At 41.8% G+C, this 24,496-nt stretch overlaps 1 protein-coding gene across 1 annotated transcript; it reads right to left on the bottom strand.

Moving 5' to 3' along the window:
• Positions 1 to 140: 140 nt before the first annotated feature.
• LOC129827799 (uncharacterized) lies at positions 141 to 19,296 on the bottom strand. The gene is made up of 6 exons (XM_055888993.1): positions 19,047 to 19,296; positions 18,398 to 18,736; positions 17,327 to 17,581; positions 16,999 to 17,136; positions 1,710 to 1,739; positions 141 to 1,601 (listed from the first exon to the last, which is right to left on the bottom strand). The coding sequence occupies exons 1-6, from the start codon at positions 19,093 to 19,095 to the stop codon at positions 1,489 to 1,491; spliced, it is 924 nt and encodes a 307-aa protein (XP_055744968.1). The 5' UTR covers positions 19,096 to 19,296; the 3' UTR covers positions 141 to 1,488.
• Between the last annotated feature and the right edge of the window lie 5,200 nt (positions 19,297 to 24,496).

Raw genomic sequence — 24,496 nt, 5'->3', positions numbered from 1 at the left:
AATAAATGTCCCAAAATCGCACTAAACGGATATAAATTGCTATAAAACGCTTTAAATTAACTACTTTGTGATGTTTGTAACTCCTATAACGAGTGAAAAGATGACCGGAGAAATATAACAGGCTAAACTAACGCTTGGAACAGGAGAGGGTCGGTGTCTTCCACGCGCGTTACGCAGCAAGAAAAGACTTGCTAGCTAAAGGTTTTTTTCATTTGTAGGGCCTGTGAACGAGCAATCGAGCCCGTTGGAATCGTCATCACGTAAAGGCATCCAGGGGAAGACGTAAGAAGTGTCCGTATAGTCATAGCAACGACAGTGCCCGTTTAAATGACTTCAGAAAAGTGGCCAACGTTTCTCAAATCTGACTCCATGTCAGGGAAATTGCTGTAGAATGGGCTCTGTTCCACTTAGAGACAAAATTTCAACTCCTATAGAAACTATAGACTGTTTTCTATCCAATAATAATAATAATATGCATATTGTACGATCAAGGATTTTGTGGGAAGCCGTTTAAAAAATTAGCCACATTAGCATAAATAGTCTAAACAGCGCCCCCATCCCCAACAGGTTAAGAGTCCTAGGTATTGTCGCGGTCAGAGAGTGTGGCTTTCCACTCGTAACCTTTCCCTTACGACAGCTTCTCGCAAGTTGACTCCGCGGTTCATTGGTCCGTTTCGTGTCTCTCAGGTCGTTAATCCTGTCGCTGTGCGACTGCTTCTTCCGCGACATCTTCGTCGCGTCCACCCTGTCTTCCATGTCTCTTGTGTCAAGCCTTTTCTTCGCGCCCCCGTTCGTCTTCCCTCCCCCCCTCCCGTCCTTGTCAAGGGCGCACCTATTTACAAGGAACGGAGGATCATGGACATGCGTTCTCAGGGACGTGGTCAACAGTACTTAGTGGATGGGGAGGGTTTCGGTCCTGAGGAGAGGAGTTGGGTTCCATCTCGGGACGTGCTGGACCGTTCGTTGATTGATGATTTCCTTCGTCGCCGCCAGGGTTCCTCCTCGAGTGCGCCAGGAGGCGCTTGGTGAGTGGGGGGGTACTGTCATGTTTTGTCTTTGATCTTCATGTCTTGTCCCTGTGCTTCCCTCTGCTGGTCTTATTAGGTTCTTTCCCTCTTTCTTTTCCTCTCTCTCCTCCTCCCTCTCTCCCTCCCCCGCTCTCTCTCTCTATCGTTCCGTTCCTGCTCCCAGCTGTTTCTCTTTCTCCTAACGACCTCATTTACTCTTTCACACCTGTCCCCTATTTTGCCCTCTGATTTGAGTCCCTATTTCTCCCTCTGTTTTCTGCTTCTGTCTTTGTCGGATTCTTGTTTGATGTGTGCTGTTCTGTGTCCTTGTTCGGCCCTTTCGTGTTTTTGCCTTCATCAGATGCAGCGTGTGAGCAGGTGTCTAGGGGTCGCGTCTCCAGTCGTTCATCTCTACTGACGAGAGGATTTCAGTTTTCCTGTTTTGTTTTTACCTTAGATATATCAGGAGTATCGTTTTTGTCTAAGACTGGAATAAAGACTCTGTTTCTATTTCGTCGCTTTTGGATCCTCCTTCATCAGCATAACAGAAGACTTCAGCAAGTTGAAAATAAACAAACACATCGAACCCTGTTCCTGGGGGACAGAATGGAGAAGGTATAACACCTAAATTAACTAATCAGCTAATTTATCAAATCCATGAAAATGAACTGCAGTAAGATCTGCTTTCAACATAAAACCTACCAGCCCACGAGGAGATTTCTGCTGAATGTTCTGTTAAAGGGAGACAGCAGTAAAATTATTTATTGTGGCTGGGACGTGTTGAGCAATTACTAAGGTTTCATGCCTCAACCCAGTGGTTGACTATCACAGTTGTGGGGGCCACTGTTGAAGGGTATTATTAGCCTCAATAACCCACCCTGAAATCTTTGTCTCCTCACTTTATTGTTTTTGAAAGTTGTGTTTCCTTGCCAAGTTTTAATTACATACTTTTTTATTTTGGATCCTGCATCGCGGTTAGCCTCAGTTGCTGTGACAGCTACTATCTGTCCAGGGATCCTGCCAAACCAAAAAGCCTGAAGTTGTTTACTGTAGCTTAGCTACTAGCCTAGCTGGTAGCTATCAGTATCAAGCTAGCAAGGTTTCCCAACCCTTGTGTCTGGGACCTCAGAGGTTTCCCACACTAATTGTGACTGGATTCCCCGCTGCCTGTTACCTTTTCCCTACAAACTGACCTGGCTGGAACTGCATTGTAGTGCTACCAACATTAGCCAATGCTGTGACCAATAGTATGTGCAAAGACACTGCTTTTGTGTGGATTTAAAGAGGAAACATCTTTCTGCTTTTCAGATTTAGCCATTTTTGTGAGCTCTTTTTGTTCATTTCTTCATCCTGTAAGGAGAGAGATACAGAAGCCTAGCTGGCTGTATTTCTCAGATGGAGGTCATTATTGAACATTTTCAATGGTGCAGGGTCTGTTTTTATTTTGCTTTATTCTGGGACAATGTGGACCGCCCAGACTTTCAATGTAGCAACTGTTTGCTTGCAGAGGACTGCAGACCAAAAATACATAAGTATTCAGACCCCTATGAGACTTGAAATTGGGCTAAGGTGTATCCTTTTTCTGTAACGGTCGTCTGTTGAAGAAGGTGTGGACCAAAGCGCAGCGTGGTAAGTGTTCATGCTTTAATTTCAACTGAACACTGAGAACAAAATAACAAAATAGAACAAAACAAAACAGTTCTGTCTGGTGCAGACACAAAAACAGAAAACAACTACCCACAAAGCATGGGTGGGGAAAAGATACCTAAGTATGGTTCTCAATCAGAGACAACGATAGACAGCTGCCTCTGATTGAGAACCACACCCGGCCAAACACAAAGAAATGCAAAACATAGAAAATAAACATAGAATGCCCACCCAAATCACACCCTGACCAAACCAAAATAGAGACATAAAAAGCTCTCTATGGTCAGGGTGTGACAGTTTCCGTTGATCGTCCTTGAGATGTTTCCACAATTTGATTAGAGTCCATCTATGGTTAATTCAACTGATTGGACATGATTTGGAAATTCACACATCAGTCTATACAGTTGACAGTGCATGTCAGAGCAAAAACCAAACCATGAGGTTGAAGGAATTGTCCGTAGAGCTCTCAGACAAGATTGTGTTGAGGCACAGATCTGGGGAAGGGTACCAAAACATTTCTGCAGCATTGAAGGTCTTCCCAGAGCTGGCAACCCGGCCAAACTGATCAATCGGGGGGAGTAGAGACTTCGTCAGGGAGGTGACCAAGAACCCGATTGTCACTGAAAGAGCTCCAGAGTTCCTCTGTGGAGATGGGATAACTTTCCAGAAGGAGAACCATCACTGCGGCACTCCACCAATAAGGCCTTTATGGTAGAGTGGCCAGACGGAAGCCACTCCTCAGTAAAAGGCACATGACAGCATGCTTGGAGTTTGACAAAAGGCACCTAAAGAATTTCAGACCATGAGAAACAAGATTCTCTGGTCTGATGAAACAAAGATTCTACTCTTTGGCCTGAATGCCAAGCGTCATGTCTGGAAGAAACCTGGCACTCTCCCTATGGTGAAGCATGGTGGTGGTAGCATAATGCTGTGGGGATGTTTTTCCATCGGCAGGGACTGGGAGACTAGTTGGGATCGAAGGAAAGATGAATGTAGCAAAGTACAGAGAGATTCTTGGTGAAAATCTGCTCCAGAGCACTCACATCATCAGACTGGGACAAAGGTTCACCTTCTAACAGGACAACAACCCTAAGCACACAGCCGAAACAACGCAGGAGTGGCTTCAGGACAAGTCTCTGAATATCTTTGAGTGGTCCAGGCAGAGCCCGGACTTAATCCCGATCAAACATCTCTGGAGAAACCTCAAAATAGCTCTGCAGCGATGCTCCCCATCCAACTTGACAGAGCTTGAGAGGATCTGCAAAGATGAATGGGAGAAACTCCCGAAATACACGTGTGCCAAGCTTGTAGCGTCATACCCAAGAAGAATTGAGGCTGCAATCGCTGCCAAGTGCTTCAACAAAGTCCTGAGTAAAGCGTCTGAATGTAAACGTAATAAATACCTGTTTTTGTTTTGTCACTATGGGGTACTGTGTGTAGATTGATGAGGGAAAAAACAATCGTATTCTTTTTAGAATAAGGCTTTAACGTGAAAAAATGTGGAAAAAGTCATGGGGTTGGAATACTTTCCGAATGCACTGTATTTAGCCTAAGAAACGAAGTTCATGAAATCAAAAACGTGCTAGTAACAGATTTCATTCATATTCTGAAACTAACTTAGATAATTATTTGATAATACAGTGGAAGCAATACTGGTTTTAACATCTACAGAATAGACAGAAATACCAATGGGGTGGTGTTGCAGTCTATATTCAGAACCACATTCCTTTAAAGCTTAGAGACTCTCATATTAAATACTGTGAAAGTAATATGGCTACAGGTTCATCTGCCTTAACTAAATTCTATTCTTGTGGGAAGCTGCTACTGACCACCAAGTCCTAACAGTCACTATCTAGATAATATATGTGAAATAAAATAAAATGGAATTAAGAAATATATAAATATTAGGACGAGCAATGTCGGAGAGGCATTGACTAAAATACAGTAGAATAGAATACAGTATTTACATATATTCAGTTGAGCATCCGGGTGGTAGTCGGCTAGTGATGGCTATTTAACTTTAACCTGTTGAGGACAGAGGGCGCTGTTTTCACTTTGGGGGAAAATCGTGCCCAATTTAAACGGCCTCGTACTCAATTCTTGCTCGTACAATATGCATATTATTATTACTATTGGATAGAAAACACTCTCTAGTTTCTAAAACCGTTTGAATTATATCTGTGAGTAAAACAGAACTCATTTTGCAGCAAACTTCCTGACAGGAAGTGGAAAATCTGAAATCGATGCTCTGTTCTAGGGCCTGCCTATAAATGTCCTTGATATATATCAGTATACATGCACTTCATACGTCTTCCACTAGATGTCGACAGGCAGTGAGAGAAGAAATGGAGTGTATAACTTGATCTGGGGTCGAATAAAAGCTCTCGGCATGACGTGTCACCAGTTTCCTGTTTTCTGGAGAGCGCGTAAAGGGACCTGGTTTTGCCTTCTGAAAAGCTGTCATTATAGACGACTAATATCTCCGGCTTTGATTTTATTTGATACATGTGACAATATCATCGTAAAGTATGTTTTTTCAATATAGTTTTATTAGATTATTGAAATTTATTCGGGACGTTAGGCGTGTTGCGTTGTGTGCCTTTGTTCAGGAAGGAGAGCTTCGCGCTACTTTGCCAGCTTTCCGTGCTAATTGACTGGAGAAGAGGACATTCTAAAACCAAACAACGATTGTTTTGGACAAAGGACCCCTTGTACAACATTCTGATGGAAGATCTTCAAAAGTAGGACCCATTTTATGATGCTATTTCATATATCTGTCGAACATGTGAAATAGTCGTTTGCGCCCAGATTTTGGGTACTCTCTCGCTATAACTAAGCTGGATGTCGTAATGAAGTTATTTTTAGAATTCTAACACGGTGATTGCATTAAGAACTAGTGTATCTATCATTTCCTATACAACATGTATTTTCTAGTAACGTTTATGAATAGTTATTTGGTCAGAATAGTTCGAGTGTCATAAAAATATCTGCACATTCTGGGAAAAAGATGCTACGTTAATGTATAACCACTGATTTCAGCTCTAAATATGCAAATTTTCTAACAAAACATAAGTGTATGTATAACCTGATGTTATAGGACTGTCATCTGATGAAGGTTTATGAAGGTTAGTGAAAATTAATATCTTTTGCTGGTTTATTCACTATCGCTAACGTGCCTATTGCTATCGCTAACGTGCCTTGATGAATGAATGCGGTAGTGTGGTAGGCTATTGTAGTAAGCTAATATAATGCTATATTGTGTTTGCTGTAAAACACTTTAAAAAATCGGAAATATTGGCTGGATTCACAAGCTGTTTGTCTTTAATTTGCTGTACACCATCGATTTTTCAGAGATGTTTTATGATGAGTACTTAGGTATTTGACGTTGGTGTCTGTAATTACTCTGGCTGCTTCGGTGCTATTTCTGACGGTAGCTGTGATGGTAGCTGCAATGTAAAACGGATTTATACCTCAAATATGCACATTTTTCGAACAAAACATAGATTTATTGTATAACATGTTATAAGACTGTCATCTGATGAAGTTGTTTCTTGGTTAGTTTGGTTGGTTCTTGGTTAGTTAGGTTGGCTTTGTGCATGCTACCTGTGCTGTGAAAAATGTCTGTCCTTTTTGTATTTGGTGGTGAGCTAACATAAATATATGTGGTGTTTTCGCTGTAAAACATTTTAAAAATCGGACATGTTGACTGGATTCACAAGATGTGTATCTTTCATTTGCTGTATTGGACTTGTTAATGTGTGAAAGTTAAATATTTCAAAAAAATATCTTTTGAATTTCGCGCTCTGCCTTTTCAGTGGAATGTGGGAGGAGTTCCGCTAGCGGAACCCCGGTGCCAGACAGGTTAATAATATGCATGTCAATCTCTCATGGCTCGAAGTGGAGGAGAGATTGACTTCATCACTACCTGTTTTTGTAAGAAGTGTTGCCAAGCTGTTTAAACTAATAGCACACAGCTCGGACACCCATGCATACCCACAAGACATGCCACCAGAGGTCTCTTCACAATCCCCAAGTCCAGAACAGACTGTAACTAGAACACAGTACTACGTAGAGCCATGACTACATGGAACTCTATTCCACATCATCAGGTAACTGATGCAAGCAGTAGAATCAGATTTAAAAAATGAAAATACACCTTATGGAACAGCGGCTACTGTAAGAGACACACACACAGGTACAGACAAACACATACGCACACAAACGCTAGCACATGCACTCTACACACACGCTTACATTGTAATATTGTTGTATGGTTGTATTCTACATTTTGTATTGCAGATATGTAGTGGTGTAATAATGTTATATGATGTACTGTTTATCTTTTGTTCCTTAATGTGTTTGGACTCCAGGAAAACTAGCTGCTGCCTTGGCAACTGCTAATGGGGATCCTTAATAAATAACAATACATACAGTTAACATATAAACCCTGGTGGCAATAAAACATTTAAAGGAATCACATATGAGTTGAGATTTGACAAATGCTATGATAATGCTATTTCAAGAGGGTCGTTCCGTGAAATTAGTCCCTTTTGGGTAGTGTAACCTGAAAATGAATCACTAATCTCTCGAGTGGCTAGATGTCCTTTACCGTTCAGCCATCAGATTTACCACCAATGCTCCTTATAGGACACATCACTGCACTCTCTACTCCTCTGTAAACTGGTCGTCTCTCAAGACCCACTGGTTCATGGTTATTTCTAAAACCCTTTTAGGCCTCACTCCCCCTTATCTGAGATATCTACTGCAGCCCACATCCTCCACATACAACACCGTTCTGCCAGTCACATTCTGTTAAAGTTCCCCAAAGCACACACATCCCTGGGTCGCTCTTCTTTTCAGTTCGCTGCAGCTAGATACACATGGCTTCTGGGCTAGGGTTGGATGTGTGTTGTGTCAAGAAGCAGTGTGGCTAGGTTGGGTTGTGTTTCGGAGCATGGCTCTCGACCTTTGCCTCTCCCGAGTCCGTATGAGAGTTGCAGTGTCACAAGACTGTAACTGGATACCACAAAATTGGGGAGCTGCAAAAAACACTCAAACTGGACAGTTGTATCTCAATCTCTTCATTCAAAGACTTAATCATGGACACTCTTACGGACAGTTGTGGCTGCTATGTGTGATGTATTGTTGTCTCTACCTTTTTGCCTTTTGTGCTGTTGTCTGTGTCCAATAATGTTTGTACCATGTTTTGTGGTGCTACAATGTTATGTTGCTAACATGTTGTTGTTATGTTGTGTTGCTACCATAATGTTTTGTCATGTGTTGCTGCCTTGCTATGTTGTTGTCTTCATGTAGTGTTGTGTTGTCTTTCTTGTTGTGATGTGTGCTTTGTCCAACTTTTTTTTAACACATTTTTTGTCCCCAATTTCGTGGTATCCAGTTACAGTCTTGTGACACTGCAACTCTCATACGGACTCGGGGGAGGCAAAGGTCGAGAGCCATGCTCCGAAACACAACCCAACCTAGCCACACTGCTTCTTGACACAACACACATCCAACCCTAGCCCAAAAGCCATGTGTCAGAGGAAACACCTGGTCAGCGTGCACCTGCGCCCGGCCCGCCACAGGAGACGCTAGTGCGCAATGAGACAAGGATATCCCAGACAGCCAAACCCTCCCTAACCCAGGCGACGTTGGGCCAATTGTGCATCGCTCCATGGACCTCCCGGTCACGACCGGCTGCGACAAAGCCTGGGCTCGAACCCAGAATCTCTGGTGGCTGTCACGTTCCTGACCTTATTTCCTTTGTTTGGTATGTGTTTAAGTGGTCAGGACGTGAGCTGGGTGGGCATTCTATGTTATGTGTTTCTAAGGTGGCTTAGCAGTTCAGACGTATTTTTCCGTGTTGTCGTGTCGTGTCCTGTATATATATATATTTACACCTTTTCTTCACATTCTTCACATATCTTTTATTTATTTTATTATCCAAGAACTCAACTACAAAAGCTTTCCTGCAAAAGCTTTCCTGCAACCCGCTTCACCAATTACAATAAGTATTATTTACCTCAATCTGAAAATCCATCGTGGAAGATAGCCAGGGGCTAATTCAGAAGCTAGCCTGAAAGCTAACCAGAAGCTACTCCGATAGCTAGCCAGAAGCTAATCTGTAGCTGCCCCGAAATTAGCCGGTTTGCTGGCTAGCGTTGGTGTTTCAGCTGCCCACGTTTTGCGGTCATCAGCTATTCCTTTAGCTCGATAATCTACCGGCACTTTTGTGCAACGCGACTCGGACCGGAGCATTCCGGGACTTTTTTTCTCTCAGTTTCCCCGGATTCCAACCGCAGCCTCTGGACACTTGCACCTTGATTTCGCAGCTAGCTAGCTGCATACCGTGTGACTATTGGCTTACGTCGACCCCGGAGCTAACTCAAATCATGCTGGAGCTAGCCAGCTGAGGAGTTCCATCACCATCCGGACCCGTTTCTTTGTTGCTGCTGCAGATACGGAACCCCACCGGGCCTTCACGACTGACTGCCGACGTTATCTGCCCGAGGGATTTATCCAACTGGCACCTCCGTCCCGGCGTTACCTGAACGCTCATCTGAGGCCCGCTAATCGTTAGCTGTCTTATCGGCTGCTATCTGAACAAAACCCCACTACACGGAACCTACCGACGGAAACGCACGAGGTATCTACAAACAGACCTCCATCCTATGCTGCTACCGATAGCCATATACCCGGCCAGCTGTCTGGATCGCCACGACCCCAACCAACCTCTACTCACTGGACCCTTATTTATCACTCGATTAAGCTTGCCTCTCCTTAATGTAAATATGCCTTGTCCATTGCTGTTCTGGTTAGTGTTTATTGGCTTATTTCACTGTAGAGATTCTAGCCCTGCTCTCTATACCATATCCAACCCTGCAGTTCCACCACCCACATATGCGATGACATCACCTGGTTTCAATGATGTTTCTAGAGACAAGATCTCTCTCATCATCACTCAATACCCAGGTTTACCTCCACTGTATTCACATCCTACCATACCTTTGTCTGTACATTATTCCTTTAACCTGTTATGGCTGCACGCTGAATATTGAAAAAACTGGAAAATGTGTGCACATTTTCAAACGGCCTCCTAAGAAACTTTTTATTTTCCAATATGCATATATTTACTACTGTTGGATAGATAACAGTCTGTAGTTTCTAAAAAGGTTTGAATTGTTTCTCTAAGTCGAACAGAAATATTTTTACAGCCATTTTCCCAGCCGAATTGAGTTTCCCAAAATGCGATGTGTCTCTTTAAGACCTTCTCTATAAAAGGCCATTTGACTTGGGACCATAGGGACACGTCAGAGGCGTACCTCAGACTGTAATGCGGAAGTGAGAATTGAAAGGGGTCGAATATCTCGTCCCTGGACTGAATAACAGAACTTCTTGTGAGACATGCGCAGTTAAAATAAAAATCCGGGCGCGAAGGATAATTTGATCTCGGCTTCTGGAACAAGGTAGATAACTTTGAATATGATGCCTGACTACGATATTATTTGCTACATGTCACAAAATCATCCTAAAGGTTGTTTTTTCAATATACTTTAATTATATTATTGCAATTTATTCTGGACTTTAGATGTGAAACGACGGAAGAATTTTTTGAAGAAACGCTTTCTGGCGCAGCAATGCTACCGTGCTAGCTAACCAAAGAGGGGAATCCTTCGTTCTGGAACCCAACTAAAGACTCTACTGGACATTGGACCCCGTTACAACATTCTGATGGAGTACCAAGAAAGATAAGACCCAATTTGGGATGCTTTTTCATATATATGTCGAACTGTTGAATGCTAACGCTGCTAACTATGCTAGGCTAGCGCTTGACTAGAATCAATGCTGCCTTATGCTAGCTTATGATGTTAGCTAATATAACGATATATTGTGTTTTCGCTGTAAAACACTTCAAAAATCGGAAATGTTGTCTGTATTCACAAGATATCTGTCTTTCATTAGTTATCCACCATATGTTTTTCTGAAATGTTTTATGAGGTGTAATTAGTAGCCGACGTTGGTGTATGTATTTTCTCTGGCTACTCCCGGCTGGATTCAGACTCTAGCTATGTGTTAGCATTTTTGGGTAGCATCAATGTAAAACAGATTTATAGCTAAAATATGCACTTTTTATGAACAAAACATAGATTTATTGTGTAACATGTTATATGACTGTCATCTGAGGTCGTTTTTTCTGGGCTCTTTAGGTTGGTTTTAGTTTATTTCGGTTGGTTGTGCATGCTACTTCAATCATAATTCATACTTCATAATCATAATTCATACGTGTCTGTCCACTTTTGTATTTGGTGGTGAGCTAACATAAATATATGTGGTGTTTTCTCTGTAAAACATTTAAAAAATCGGACATGTTGGCTGGATTGACAAGATGTTTATCTTTCAAATGCTGTATTGGACTTGTTAATGTGTAAAAGTTAAATATTTTTAAAAAATAGATTTTGAATTTCGCGCTCTGCAGCTGTTGTCATTTTCGGTCCGAGGTCGGGCTTGCACCCCAAACAGGTTAAACTATTTTATCGCCCCCAGAAACTTCCTTTTACTCTCTGCTCTGGTAGCTCTAGGCGACCAATTCTCATAGCTTTTAGCCGTACCATTATCCTACTTCTCCTCTGTTCCTCTGGTGATGTAGAGGTGAATCCAGGCCCTGCAGTACCTGGCTCCACTCCTATTCCCCAGGCGCTCTCTTTTGATGACTTCTGTAACCGTAATAGCCTTGGCTTCATGCATGTTAACATTAGGAGCCTCCTCCCTAAGTTTGTTCTGTTCACTGCTTTAGCACACTCTACCAACCCGGATGTTTTAGCCGTGTCTGAATCCTGGCTTAGAAAGACCACCAAAAATTCAGACATTTTTATCCCCAATTACAATATTTTCAGACAAGATAGAACGGCCAAAGGGGGCGGTGTTGCAATCTACTGCAAAGACTGCCTGCAGAGTTCTGTTATACTATCCAGGTCTGTTCCCAAACAATTTGAACTTCTACTTTTAAAAATCCACCTCTCTAAAAACAAGTCTCTCACCGTTGCCGCCTGCTATAGACCACCCTCTGCCCCCAGCTGTGCTCTGGACACTATATGTGAACTGATTGCCCCCCATCTATCTTCAGAGCTCGTGCTGCTAGGCGACCTAAATTTGAACATGCTCAACACCCCAGCCACCCTACAATCTAAGCTTGATGCCCTCAATCTCACACAAATTATTAATGAACCTACCAGGTACCACCCCAATTCCGTAAACACGGGTACCCTCATAGATATCATCCTAACAAACTTGCCCTCCAAATACACCTCTGCTGTTTTTAACCAAGATCTCAGCGATCACTGCCTCATTGCCTGCATCCGTAATGGGTCAGCGGTCAAACGACCTCCACTCATCACTGTCAAACGCTCCCTGAAACACTTTAGCGAGCAGGCCTTCCTAATTGACCTGGCCGGGGTATCCTGGAAGGATATTGATCTCATACCGTCAGTAGAGGATGCCTGGTCATTTTTTAAAAATGCCTTCCTCACCATCTTGAATAAGCATGCCCCATTCAAGAAATTTAGAACCAGGAACAGATATAGCCCTTGGTTCTCTCCTGACCTGACTGCCCTTAACCAACAGAAAAACATCCTATGGCGTTCTGCATTAGCATCAAACAGCCCCCGTGATATGCAACTTTTCAGGGAAGCCAGAAACCAATATACACAGGCAGTTAGAACAGCCAAGGCTAGCTTTTTCAAGCAGAAATTTGCTTCCTGCAACACAAATTCAAAAAAGTTCTGGGACACCGTAAAGTCCATGGAGAATAAGAACACCTCCTCCCAGCTTCCAACCGCCCTGAAGATAGGAAACACTGTCACCACCGACAAATCCACTATAATTGAGAATTTCAATAAGCATTTTTCTACGGCTGGCCATGCTTTCCACCTGGCTACCCCTACCCGGGACAACAGCACTGCCCTCCCCTCTGCTACTCGCCCAAGCCTTCCCCATTTCTCTTTCTCCCAAATACAGTCAGCTGATGTTCTTAATGAGCTGCAAAATCTGGACCCTTACAAATCAGCCGGGCTAGATAATCTGGACCCTTTCTTTCTAAAACTATCTGCTGAAATTGTTGCCACCCCTATTACTAGCCTCTTCAACCTCTCTTTCGTGTCGTCTGAGATCCCCAAAGATTGGAAAGCAGCTGCGGTTATCCCCCTCTTCAAAGGGGGGGACACCCTTGACCCTAACTGCTACAGACCTATATCTATCCTACCCTGCCTTTCTAAGGTCTTCGAAAGCCAAGTCAACAAACAGATTACCGACCATTTCGAATCACACCACACCTTCTCCGCTATGCAATCTGGTTTCAGAGCTGGTCATGGGTGCACCTCAGCCACGCTCAAGGTCATAAACGATATCGTAACCGCCATCGATAGGAAACAATACTGTGCAGCCGTATTCATTGACCTGGCCAAGGCTTTTGACTCTGTCAATCACCACATCCTCATTGGCAGACTCGACAGCCTTGGTTTCTCTAATGATTGCCTCGCCTGGTTCACCAACTACTTCTCTGATAGAGTTCAGTGTGTCAAATCGGAGGGTCTGTTGTCCGGGCCTCTGGCAGTCTCTATGGGGGTGCCACAGGGTTCAATTCTTGGACCGACTCTCTTCTCTGTTTACATCAATGATGTCGCTCTTGCTGCTGGTGATTCTCTGATCCACCTCTACGCAGACGACACTATTCTGTATACTTCTGGCCCTTCTTTTGACACTGTGTTAACAACCCTCCAGGCGAGCTTCAATGCCATACAACTCTCCTTCCGTGGCCTCCAACTGCTCTTAATAACCTGTTATGGCTGCACGCTGAATATTGAAAAAACTGGAAAATGTGTGCACATTTTCAAACGGCCTCCTAAGAAACTTTTTATTTTCCAATATGCATATATTTACTACTGTTGGATAGATAACAGTCTGTAGTTTCTAAAAAGGTTTGAATTGTTTCTCTAAGTCGAACAGAAATATTTTTACAGCCATTTTCCCAGCCGAATTGAGTTTTCCAAAATGCGATGTGTCTCTTTAAGACCTTCTCTATAAAAGGCCATTTGACTTGGGACGATAGGGACACGTCACAGGCGTTCGTCAGACTGTAATGCGGAAGTGAGAATTGAAAGGAGTCGAATATCTCGTCCTTGGACTGAATAACACAACTTCTTGTGAGACCTGCGCAGTTAAAAAAAAAATCCGGGCGCGAAGGATAATTTTGTCTCGGCTTCTGGAACAAGGTAGATAACGTTGAATATGATGCCTGACTACGATATTATTTGATACATGTCACAAAATCATCCTAAAGTATGTTTTTTCAATATACTTTAATTATATTATTGCAATTTATTCTGGACTGTAGATGTGAAACGACGGAAGAATTTTTTGAAGAAACGCTTTCTAGCGCAGCAATGCTATCGTGCTAGCTAACCAAAGAGGGAAATAATTCGTTCTGGAACCCAACTAAAGACTCTACTGGACATTGGACCCCGTTACAACATTCTGATGGAGTACCAAGAAAGATAAGACCCAATTTGGGATGCTTTTTCATATATATGTCGAACTGTTGAATGCTATCTCTGCTAACTGTGCTAGGCTAGCGCTTGACTAGAATCAATGCTGCCTTATGCTAGCTTATGATGTTAGCTAATATAACGATATATTGTGTTTTCGCTGTAAAACACTTCAAAAATCGGAAATGTTGGCTTTATTCACACGATATCTGTCTTTCATTAGTTATCCACCATATGTTTTTCTGAAATGTTTTATGAGGTGTAATTAGTAGCCGACGTTGGTGTATGTATTTTCTCTGGCTACTCCCGGCTGGATTCAGACTCAAGCTATGTATTAGCATTTTTGGGTAGCATCAATGTAAAACTGATTTATAGCTAAAATATGCACTTTTTATGAACAAAACATAGATTTATTGTGTAACATGTTATATGACTGTCATCTGAGGTCGTTTTTTCTGGGCTCTTTAGGTTGGTTTTAGTTTATTTCGGTTGGTTGTGCATGCTACTTCAATCATAATTCATACTTCATAATCATAATTCATACGTGTCTGTCCACTTTTGTATTTGGTGGTGAGCTAACATAAATATATGTGGTGTTTTCTCTGTAAAACATTTAAAAAATCGGACATGTTGGCTGGATTGACAAGATGTTTATCTTTCAAATGCTGTATTGGACTTGTTAATGTGTAAAAGTTAAATATTTTTAAAAAATAGATTTTGAATTTCGCGCCCTGCAGGGGTGTCATTTTCGGTCCGAGGTCGGGCTTGCACGCCAAACAGGTTAAATACAAGTAAAACCAAATGCATGCTCTTCAACCGATCGCTGCCTGCTCCTGCCCGCCTGTCCAACATCACTACTTTGGACGGCTCTGACTTAGAATATGTGGACAACTACAAATACCTAGGTGTCTGGTTAGACTGTAAACTCTCCTTCCAGACCCACATCAAACATCTCCAATCCAAAGTCAAATCTAGAATTGGCTTCCTATTCCGCAACAAAGCATCCTTTACTCATGCTGCCAAACATACCCTTGTAAAACTGACCATCCTACCAATCCTCGACTTCGGTGATGTCATTTACAAAATAGCCTCCAAAACCCTACTCAATAAATTGGATGCAGTCTATCACAGTGCCATCCGTTTTGTCACCAAAGCCCCATATACTACCCACCACTGCAACCTGTACACTCTCGTTGGCTGGCCCTCGCTTCATACTCGTCGCCAAACCCACTGGTTCCAGGTCATCTACAAGACCCTGCTAGGTAAAGTCCCCCCTTATCTCAGCTCGCTGGTCACCATAGCAGCACCTACCCGTAGGACGCGCTCCAGCAGGTATATCTCTCTAGTCACCCCCAAAACCAATTCTTCCTTTGGACGCCTCTCCTTCCAGTTCTCTGCTGCCAATGACTGGAACGAACTACAAAAATCTCTGAAACTGGAAACACCTATCTCCCTCACTAGCTTTAAGCACCAGCTGTCAGAGCAGCTCATAGATTACTGCACCTGTACATAACCCATCTACAATTTAGCCCAAACAACTACCTCTTTACCTACTGTATTTATTTATTAATTTATTTTGCTCCTTTGCACCCCATTATTTCTGTCTCTACTTTGCACTTTCTTCCAATGCAAACCAACCATTCCAGTGTTTTTTTTAGTTTTTATTTTACTTGCTGTGTTGTACTCACTTCGCCTCCATGGCCTTTTTATATTTTTATTTATTTATACATATATCTGTTTGCCTTCACCTCCCTTATCTCACCTCACTTGCTCACATTGTATATAGACTTATTTTTTTTATTTTTTTCACTGTATTATTGACTATATGTTTGTTTTTACTCCATGTGTAACTATGTGTTGTTGTATGTGTCGAACTGCTTTGCTTTATCTTGGCCAGGTCGCAATTGTAAATGAGAACGTGTTCTCAATTTGCCTACCTGGTTAAATAAAGGTTAAATAAAATAAAATAAAATAAAATAAAATGTTGGGTTAATTGTATTTGCCTGATATGGTTCTCAATCAGGGGCAGGTGTTTTACGTTTCCTCTGATTGAGAACCATATTAAGGTAGGCTGTTCTCACTGTTTGTTTGTGGGTGATTGTCTTCCGTGTTAGTTTATGTACCACACGGGACTGTTTCGTTTTGTCTAGTCTATTCCTGTTCGTGCGTTCTTCGTTTTATGTAAGTTCTCATGTTCAGGTCGGTCTACGTCGTTTTTTGTTATCTTGTAATTTATTCAAGTGTTCTTCGTGTTCGTCTTGTCTAAATAAATTCATTATGTCTTCACAACACGCTGCGTTTTGGTCCGATCCATGCTCCTCCTCAGACGAGGAGAACAGACGTTATAGGTGGCACAGCTAGCACTGGGATGCAGTGCCTTAGACCACTGCGCCACATGAAATAAAGACAAATCTTTGGCAAAGCAAAAAAATAAGGCTTCACAATAATGGTGAACACTTGGAGACATTTTGGGATTATGTGGGTTAAAATATTCCTAGAAGTCACAGATGGACGTGTCAAAATGCTGCACTTTGGCACGTTAGCAACTCTTTATTCATATTAAAAAACGGAGATATTGAATTCTCCATGTGGTCTATATTAAAGAAAATATCAAATAGCTAGTAATTTTGTGGAACGACCCTAGAGGTCATGATTATGATGACGATGACGTCAATCATAAATAATAATAATCATTATCATCATTATCAATATAATCTTGTATTATTGTGCATGATGTGTCTGTTAAATTAAACATAATGAAAAAGAGAGTATAGGATTGAAAATGTCATGCCCCGGGCCCTTACCAGTGGAGGTTTTACTGGTGGGGGCCACAGTCACAGTCGCCACTGTTGTAGACTCAACACACAGGGTATTACCAGTGGCATTCACCCACTCTGATACTCTTGTCCCGTTGGATGAGGTGCAGTTAACATATATCAGCCCTGTAGGCAATCCAAACAACAGTAATCACATGCGTATCTAAATTACATGTAAATACTGGCAAATGGATAGTGCTGTTTCGATACAGGTCAATTCTTATTGATAAGAATTGATCATTGATCATTAATCATTAATCATTGATTTTGTTGATCATAATGTTTTTTTAACAAAGTAAATTGAACAGTAGATTACCTGGACAAGGTAAGATTCTCTTGCTGACAGTATCACTATTGATGTTGTTTCTAACGGTACAGGTAAGATCTCCTGACAGGCATTTCTTCAGAGTGATGGTGTTTGTCTCATCACCAGGAGAGATCTCAGTGTCTTTCAGTGTCTGTCCATCCAGAGTCCAGCTGTACTGGGGACCATCCCCCTCAGAGGAGCAGTACACTCTCATCTCTCCATGGGACAGACACTCAGAGGACAGCTGAGGAGAGGACACTGGAGCTGTGGGGGAAGAAGGATATGTAACTGTAGTAAGAGGGCAAAACACATTAGAACACAACACCAGCCATTCTTCTTGAAAGCCACAGAAACTACTGTAGTCAACAGGAGCAGCAGATTCATGACACACAATGTGTAACATTCGTCTTGTGGTGATTGAACGGACCAAGGCGCAGCAGGTGAGGAATACATACTAATTTATTGAATGAAAGACGAAAACACTGACAAAACACTAGAACAAACTACAAAACAATAAACGAAGGCAACAGACCTGAAACAAACAAACTTACATATAGACGAAGAACAGGAACAGACTACCTAAAATGAACGCACAAACGAAACAGTCCCATGTGGTATACACTGACACAGGAACAATCACCCACAAACAAACAGTGAGAACAACCTACCTTAATATGGCTCTCAATCAGAGGAAACGACACACACCTGCCTCTAATTGAGAGCCATACCAGGCAACCCATTAACCCAACATAGAAAACACATAACATAGACTACCCACCCCAACTCACGCCCTGACCAATTAAACACATACAAAACAACAGAAAACAGGTCAGGAACGTGACACAATGACAGCATTTCAAATAACCAACAGATGATTTAATGTTGATGGATGTGGTTATGACTCTATGTACCAACTACAGTAACATATGAAAATAAAAATGACTCCATGGTTACACATAAAATGCATTTCTCATCATTTGTATTATTAAGTAGTCACATATGTGTACTTTAGCCAGAGCAATATGTAGAGCTTGTCAAAGTTACCACATGTAATAATTATTTGGCAAGTTATTAATTTACCTTCAATGAAAAGTTGTAGTCCTCTGATCTCTACTGCTATCCCTACTGAATGAAATGTTTCTAGCAGGTATTCACCAGAATCTGTACTTCTTGTGTTATTTATCCTCAATGTCCCATTGTTTATAAAGAAGTGTACTCTGTCTCTAATGGGGGTGTCGCTTATTACCAGTTTATCCTTCTTCGTTTTGAGTATCTTTGTTTTAGCACCAGTTGAGCCTTTATAAAATGAGAGTTCATCATATATCGTGGTATCAGTCACCAGCTGGAGATAGACAGTTCCTCCTAGAGCTCCATAACACTGAGATCCATCTTCTCTAGCATCACAGGAAGTCTCCAAGCCTGAAGATCAAGAAGAAAAGACAATGTAGTGACTATCACTGTTCTAGCCCATGTCAAGTCATGTATCATTTTACAGACGAGGATACAAGCGGCTAACAGTATAACCAAACCAACAGCATCAACGTGATAGGGATCATTAAGTCAGTGATCATTATTATGGTACAATGAGTAAAGAGACAACTGTCTTCTACAGTGTTCTGAATATTGTCCCTCATCATCCATCATTTCTGCTTCATGATTTACAAGACTCCTGATATTATATTCTGCATAAAAGAAGAGGGAAACCAACACATATAAAGATGTTTCTTACCATGAGACACTCCTGCTGAGATCACCAACAGTCCTAAAATTGCCTCCATGTCTCTTCACAACGCAGGGTCTCAGTTTATTAAAATTAACTTCAGTTCTTCAACAATATTTTCTAATCAGAGCTGAATTTCCAACACCTGGCAATGTTTTACAGCACAAACAAAACTAACGCAAGGAAAGTATGAGAGAGAGCTGTTCCTGCCACTCAGAAGACCTCTACCAGTTTGTGACAAGCAAAAGAAGAAGTGTCATTTTCACCCTGATCATAGGTTCCGACAGAGGACAGAGGAAGAGTCACGTCACAGTTTCACTTCTTCATTATACAAACAGCCAGGCTGGCTTCATGTCTCCTGTGTGATGGATTTAGACAGGATGTCAAAAATGAGATAATTGATGCTACTTTTGAGTGTGAAGAAGAGATGTTGGCGCCTGAGAAAATAACAACTCATTGGTTGTGTCAGGGCATTGGTCAGCTCTCACACACTGCTGTCCAACACTGACATGAATACACTACCTTTTTCTTCACAATTAGTAGGCTCTTTCACTCCATACATGAAGAAGTGAGAGAGAAATGTATTAAGACAGGAAATTGAGAAGAGGAGAGGTGAGAGAAATACGAAGTGAAACAGAGAGGACCAGCAGATCAAAGTCCAATGTTTCCCTAATAGTGGTTTGTGACCCTCTGGTGTCTTCGGCCGGCTACAACTGATTCCTTTTGGGTTGTAGCTGTTGGCTAGACACAATAACATGTTGTAGATGGAAATGGTTAGTATGGCTGTATGTTGAGACTTTAAAGGTTAAAACACGTTCAATCAATAACAGAAGGACTCACTACGGCCGGTGTATACTGTTTAGTTGTTCATGTACATTTCATGTACTTCACCGTAGGGATGGTATTGGCCAGGTAATGAGCTGTGCCTGGTTTCATCCAGGCCAAAGAGTTCAATGTTGGTTTCACCAGACAAGATAATATTGTGTCTCATGGTCTGAGAGTACTTCCACTGCACAAGTGGAATTGCTTTTTTTTTTACCTTAATGACAGTAACATATAGTATTGTATGCTGCTGTAATTATCCAGATACACACAATGTATGTTGTTCTAATGTACATGACCTACATAGAATAACGACACAGGGCGAGACCCAGATGCAGACACAGGGGTCAGATGGTTAGAGTCTTTAATATGCATTAAAGTACAAGGGGCAGGCAATAGGCAGGTCGAGGACATGCAGAAGTTAATTAACCAGGTCAGAGTCTGAAAGGTACAGGTCAGGGCAGACTGAATGGTCAGGCAGGTGGGCTCAGTGTCAGGGCAGGCAGAACATGTCAGAACCAGTTGGGCTAGAAACAGAGACTAGGAAAAACACACTGGTAGGCTTGACAAGACAAGACGAACTGGCAACTGACACAGGTATAAATGCACTGGGGATAATGGAGAAGATGGGCAACACCTGGATGGGGGTGGAGACAAGCACAAAGACAGGTGAAACAGATCAGGGTGTAACACAGACAAACATACACTGCTCAAAAAATAAAGGGAACACTTAAACAACACAATGTAACTCCAAGTCAATCACACTTATGTGAAATCAAACTGTACACTTAGGAAGCAACACTGATTGACAATACATTTCACATGCTGTTGTGCAAATGGAATAGACAAAAGGTGGAAATTATAGGCAATTAGTAAGACACCCCCAAAAAAGGAATGGTTCTGCAGGTGGTGACCACACACCACTTCTCAGTTCCTATGCTTCCTGACTGATGTTTTGGTCACTTTTGAATGCTGGCGGTGCTTTCACTCTAGTGGTAGCATGAGACGGAGTCTACAACCCACACAAGTGGCTTAGGTAGTGCAGTTCCTCCAGGATGGCACATCAATGCGAGCTGTGGCAAAAAGGTTTGTTGTGTCTGTAAGCATAGTGTCCAGAGCATGGAGGCGCTACCAGGAGACAGGCCAGTACATCAGGAGACGTGGAGGAAGCCGTAGGAGGGCAACAACCCAGCAGCAGGACCGCTACCTCCGCCTTTGTGCAAGGAGGTGCACTGCCAGAGCCCTGCAAAATGACCTCCAGCAGGCCACAAATGCACAGCTATTTTTAGGCCTTTCCAGAGATGTTCGATTGGGTTGAAGTCCGGGCTCTGGCTGGGCCACACGGAAAATCAAACTTTGCTCCGTTCATCCTTCCCTCGATCCTGACTAGTCTCCCCAGTCCCTGCTGCTGAAAAACATCCCCACAGCATGATACTGCCACCACCATGCTTCACCGTAGGGATGGTGCCAGCTTTCCTCCAGACGTTCAATCTTGTTCCTCAAGAGTTCAATCTTGTTTCTCATGGTCTGAGAGTCCTTTACGTGCCGTTTGGCAAACTCCATGTGGGCAATCATGTGCCTTTTACTGAGGAGTGACTTCTTTCTGGAAACTCTACCATAAAGGCCTGATTGGTGGAGTGCTGCAGAGATGGTTGTCCTTCTGGAAGGTTCTCCCATCTCTACAGAGGATGCACCTGAGCTCAATTTCAAGTCTCATAGCAGAGTTTGAATATTTGTGTAAATAAGGTATTTGTTTTTTTTAAATAAAATTTGCTAAAAACCTGTTTTCTCTGTCATTATGGGTTATTGTGTGTAGATTGAGGATAAATAATTTTATCCATTTTAGAATAAGGCTATAACATAACATAATGTAGAGAAAAGAAAGGGTTCTGAATTATTCCGAATGAACTGCATATGAAGTGTATTAATTACTCTACTAGAATATTGCAGTCAAAATTACTGCACATTAGCTTGAAGTGTGTCCCTCGAGGCCCAGCATTTATAGTATTTAAAAAAATATATTTAAAAAAAAATGTGCAAGGAAGTGCACATAAGAGATTACCATTAGACAGTTCTTCTGACATCAGAAGTCCAAACATCACAATCAGTGGATTCACTATTGAAGTTCCAAATAATGATTTAAAACTAAATCAACCTGCCACATCGTGTGTCTAGAAGGTTTTAGCAAAACACGCAATAGTATGTGTCACTTCAGGGAGGGGAAAGGAAGTGTTTGAACACATTTCTTAATCTCACTTCTTCATTTCACAGACCAATGCATGAAAATGTTGTATACGACAAGGCATTAAATAAGATACAACACACAGACACACGTGAACAAGACATCTTGAGACTAGATTCACACATTCGCTGAAAGAGAAAATGTGATACAGAAGAAATTGTCACACTAAATTTAGTCTGCGAGAACTTGATGCCTCAAAATGAGAGAGACAGAAAGAGAGATGCTAAGTTCCCAAAAAGCTACTTTTGACATTTCATTGCTTTGAAGGTAAAAAAATTGCTGAGTAAGAGCAGGATGTACCAAATCACCCCATTGCATGATCAAAAGTATGTGGACACCTCCTCGTCCAACATCTCATTCCAAAATCATGGGCTTTGCTGCTTTAACAACCTACACTCTTCTGGAAAGGCTTTCCACTAGATGTTGGAACATTGCTGCGGGGACTTGCTTCCCTTCAGCCACAAGAGCATTGGTGAGGTCGGGCACTGATGTTAGGTGATTAGGCCTGGCTCGCAGTCAGTGTTCCAATTAATCCCAAAGGTGTTTGATGGAGTTGAGGTCAGGGCTCTGTGCAGGCCAGTCTTCCACACCAATCTCGACAAATAATTTCTGTATGGACCTCGCTTTGTGGACGGGGCCATTGTCATGCTGAAACAGACACAGTTTTTTACCGTATACAGTAGGTCACCGTAGTTAGGTGACCAATATGAACCTACAAGTATATTTATCTTGTAGTGACATGGCCGGATGTCAACACTACATTTTAATAACTGTTCTTATGAACTATTGTGAGCTATCTAAAACTTACAGATACATATGGAAACTGCTGTGCTGTTGGCATGGTTGCCTTGCTGTTTTGGTCTTCCATGGTGATCACCCAGTCTGATGTTGATGTAACATTGGGTAAGGTGCATGGCAGACATTTGAAGACTGTAAATCAAAAACAAACAGAAATCAAATAGTAACTGAGATGTGAAAAGTTTATAGATGTTGTTTGATTTGAAAAGTTAATAGACAGTGGGTAGAGACGTCATTTGATGTGGACTAAATACGGAGATTATTTATTTTAGTTTTTTTTTTTAAGTTTCACTAAGAGTATATAGTAAACAAAAGGTTTACAGACAGACAGACGACAATTATAAACTTATCAAACAAAATACCTTCAGATGACAGGTTTTCTTCATGTATGATCCCAGACGACTGTCAGCAGAATTAGGACTTTAGCAAGTTGGGAAAAAAACAACACATTTTACCCTGATACTGGGGGAAAGAAGAGAGATAGTATAACACTTAAATAAAGTAACCAGCAAAACATAATTACACATCCTAATAAATTATTTGACATCTGTCTCCCTTTCTTTCTCAGAGTCAGCATAGAGACTACATAAAGGGCCGTAAAATCATTCATTACTATTAATAATAATGATCATTATCTGATTGGCGTTAGTAGTAGTGCTGTTAGTCAAGCCCTTGGTATGATTGCTGGATCTGGAGGTCATTAGGGTGTTCATGGATGCCAAGAGAATATTTGACCATTAATACAATAATTTCTCTTTGGTCTCTCTCTGTGATTTCATAATTTTTAGTCAACTCGCAAGTGGCTGAACCTCACCGGAGAAATCATCAGACCGAGGGAAATAGCACCCCTCTGTCTCATTATGTCTAGACTATGTATCTGATGCTGACTGGAACAAAAGAGTATGAGATGTTGCCTCCATAGCATTTGATTGATTCCAGCAAGCATTTGGCCTCCCTTGATAAAAACAATATTAAAATAATTAGCCAATCAGCGTTGAGCTAAGCTGAGCTGTGGGTTGTCTTAGTGCAGCAAAACGCCCCCCCCCCCCCCCCCCCCCCCTTGGATATGGCTTCAGACCAATCAAATCACTTCCAAAGCAAAACTTAATTTTCAGAAAAAGGTGTCTGTTTCTGGTCTGCTTTGTCCTGCAGTAGCTAGCTTGCTAAATCAGCCCTTTCCTAAGCCATGGATGGAGAGGGCAATTTGGACTTATAGTTTTGAATTAATTCTCTGTACAGGCAAATGATTTTGAAGGTGATTCTGATCTAAACATGAATTAATATGTTAAGCAACTGGCCTGTGATGATTAAAGATTAATATGTAGCCTAGATGTAGCTTAGTAGGCTGACATTAACTAGCTAGCTAACTTAGCTGGTTCATTGTTTCCCATGCGAGGAAGTTAGGTTAGCAAGCATTTTAGCTAGGTAGCCTATGACATCTAAAAATAAAGGTGTACTGTATGACAGAGCCATACACTGTTTTGCCAACATGAACAAGAGGAGGATGGTATTGGAATTCAACTAGTCTAAATGTAGTGTGTAGAAAAAAAACTTTTCGTGCCTGGCTGCGACAGAGCCTGGACACAAACCCAGAATC

Source organism: Salvelinus fontinalis, chromosome 29 (genome assembly GCF_029448725.1).
Source record: "Salvelinus fontinalis isolate EN_2023a chromosome 29, ASM2944872v1, whole genome shotgun sequence".
NCBI lineage: Eukaryota > Metazoa > Chordata > Actinopteri > Salmoniformes > Salmonidae > Salvelinus > Salvelinus fontinalis.
Note: the sequence above shows the minus strand (reverse complement) of the source record. Positions and strands in the feature narration are given on the sequence as shown.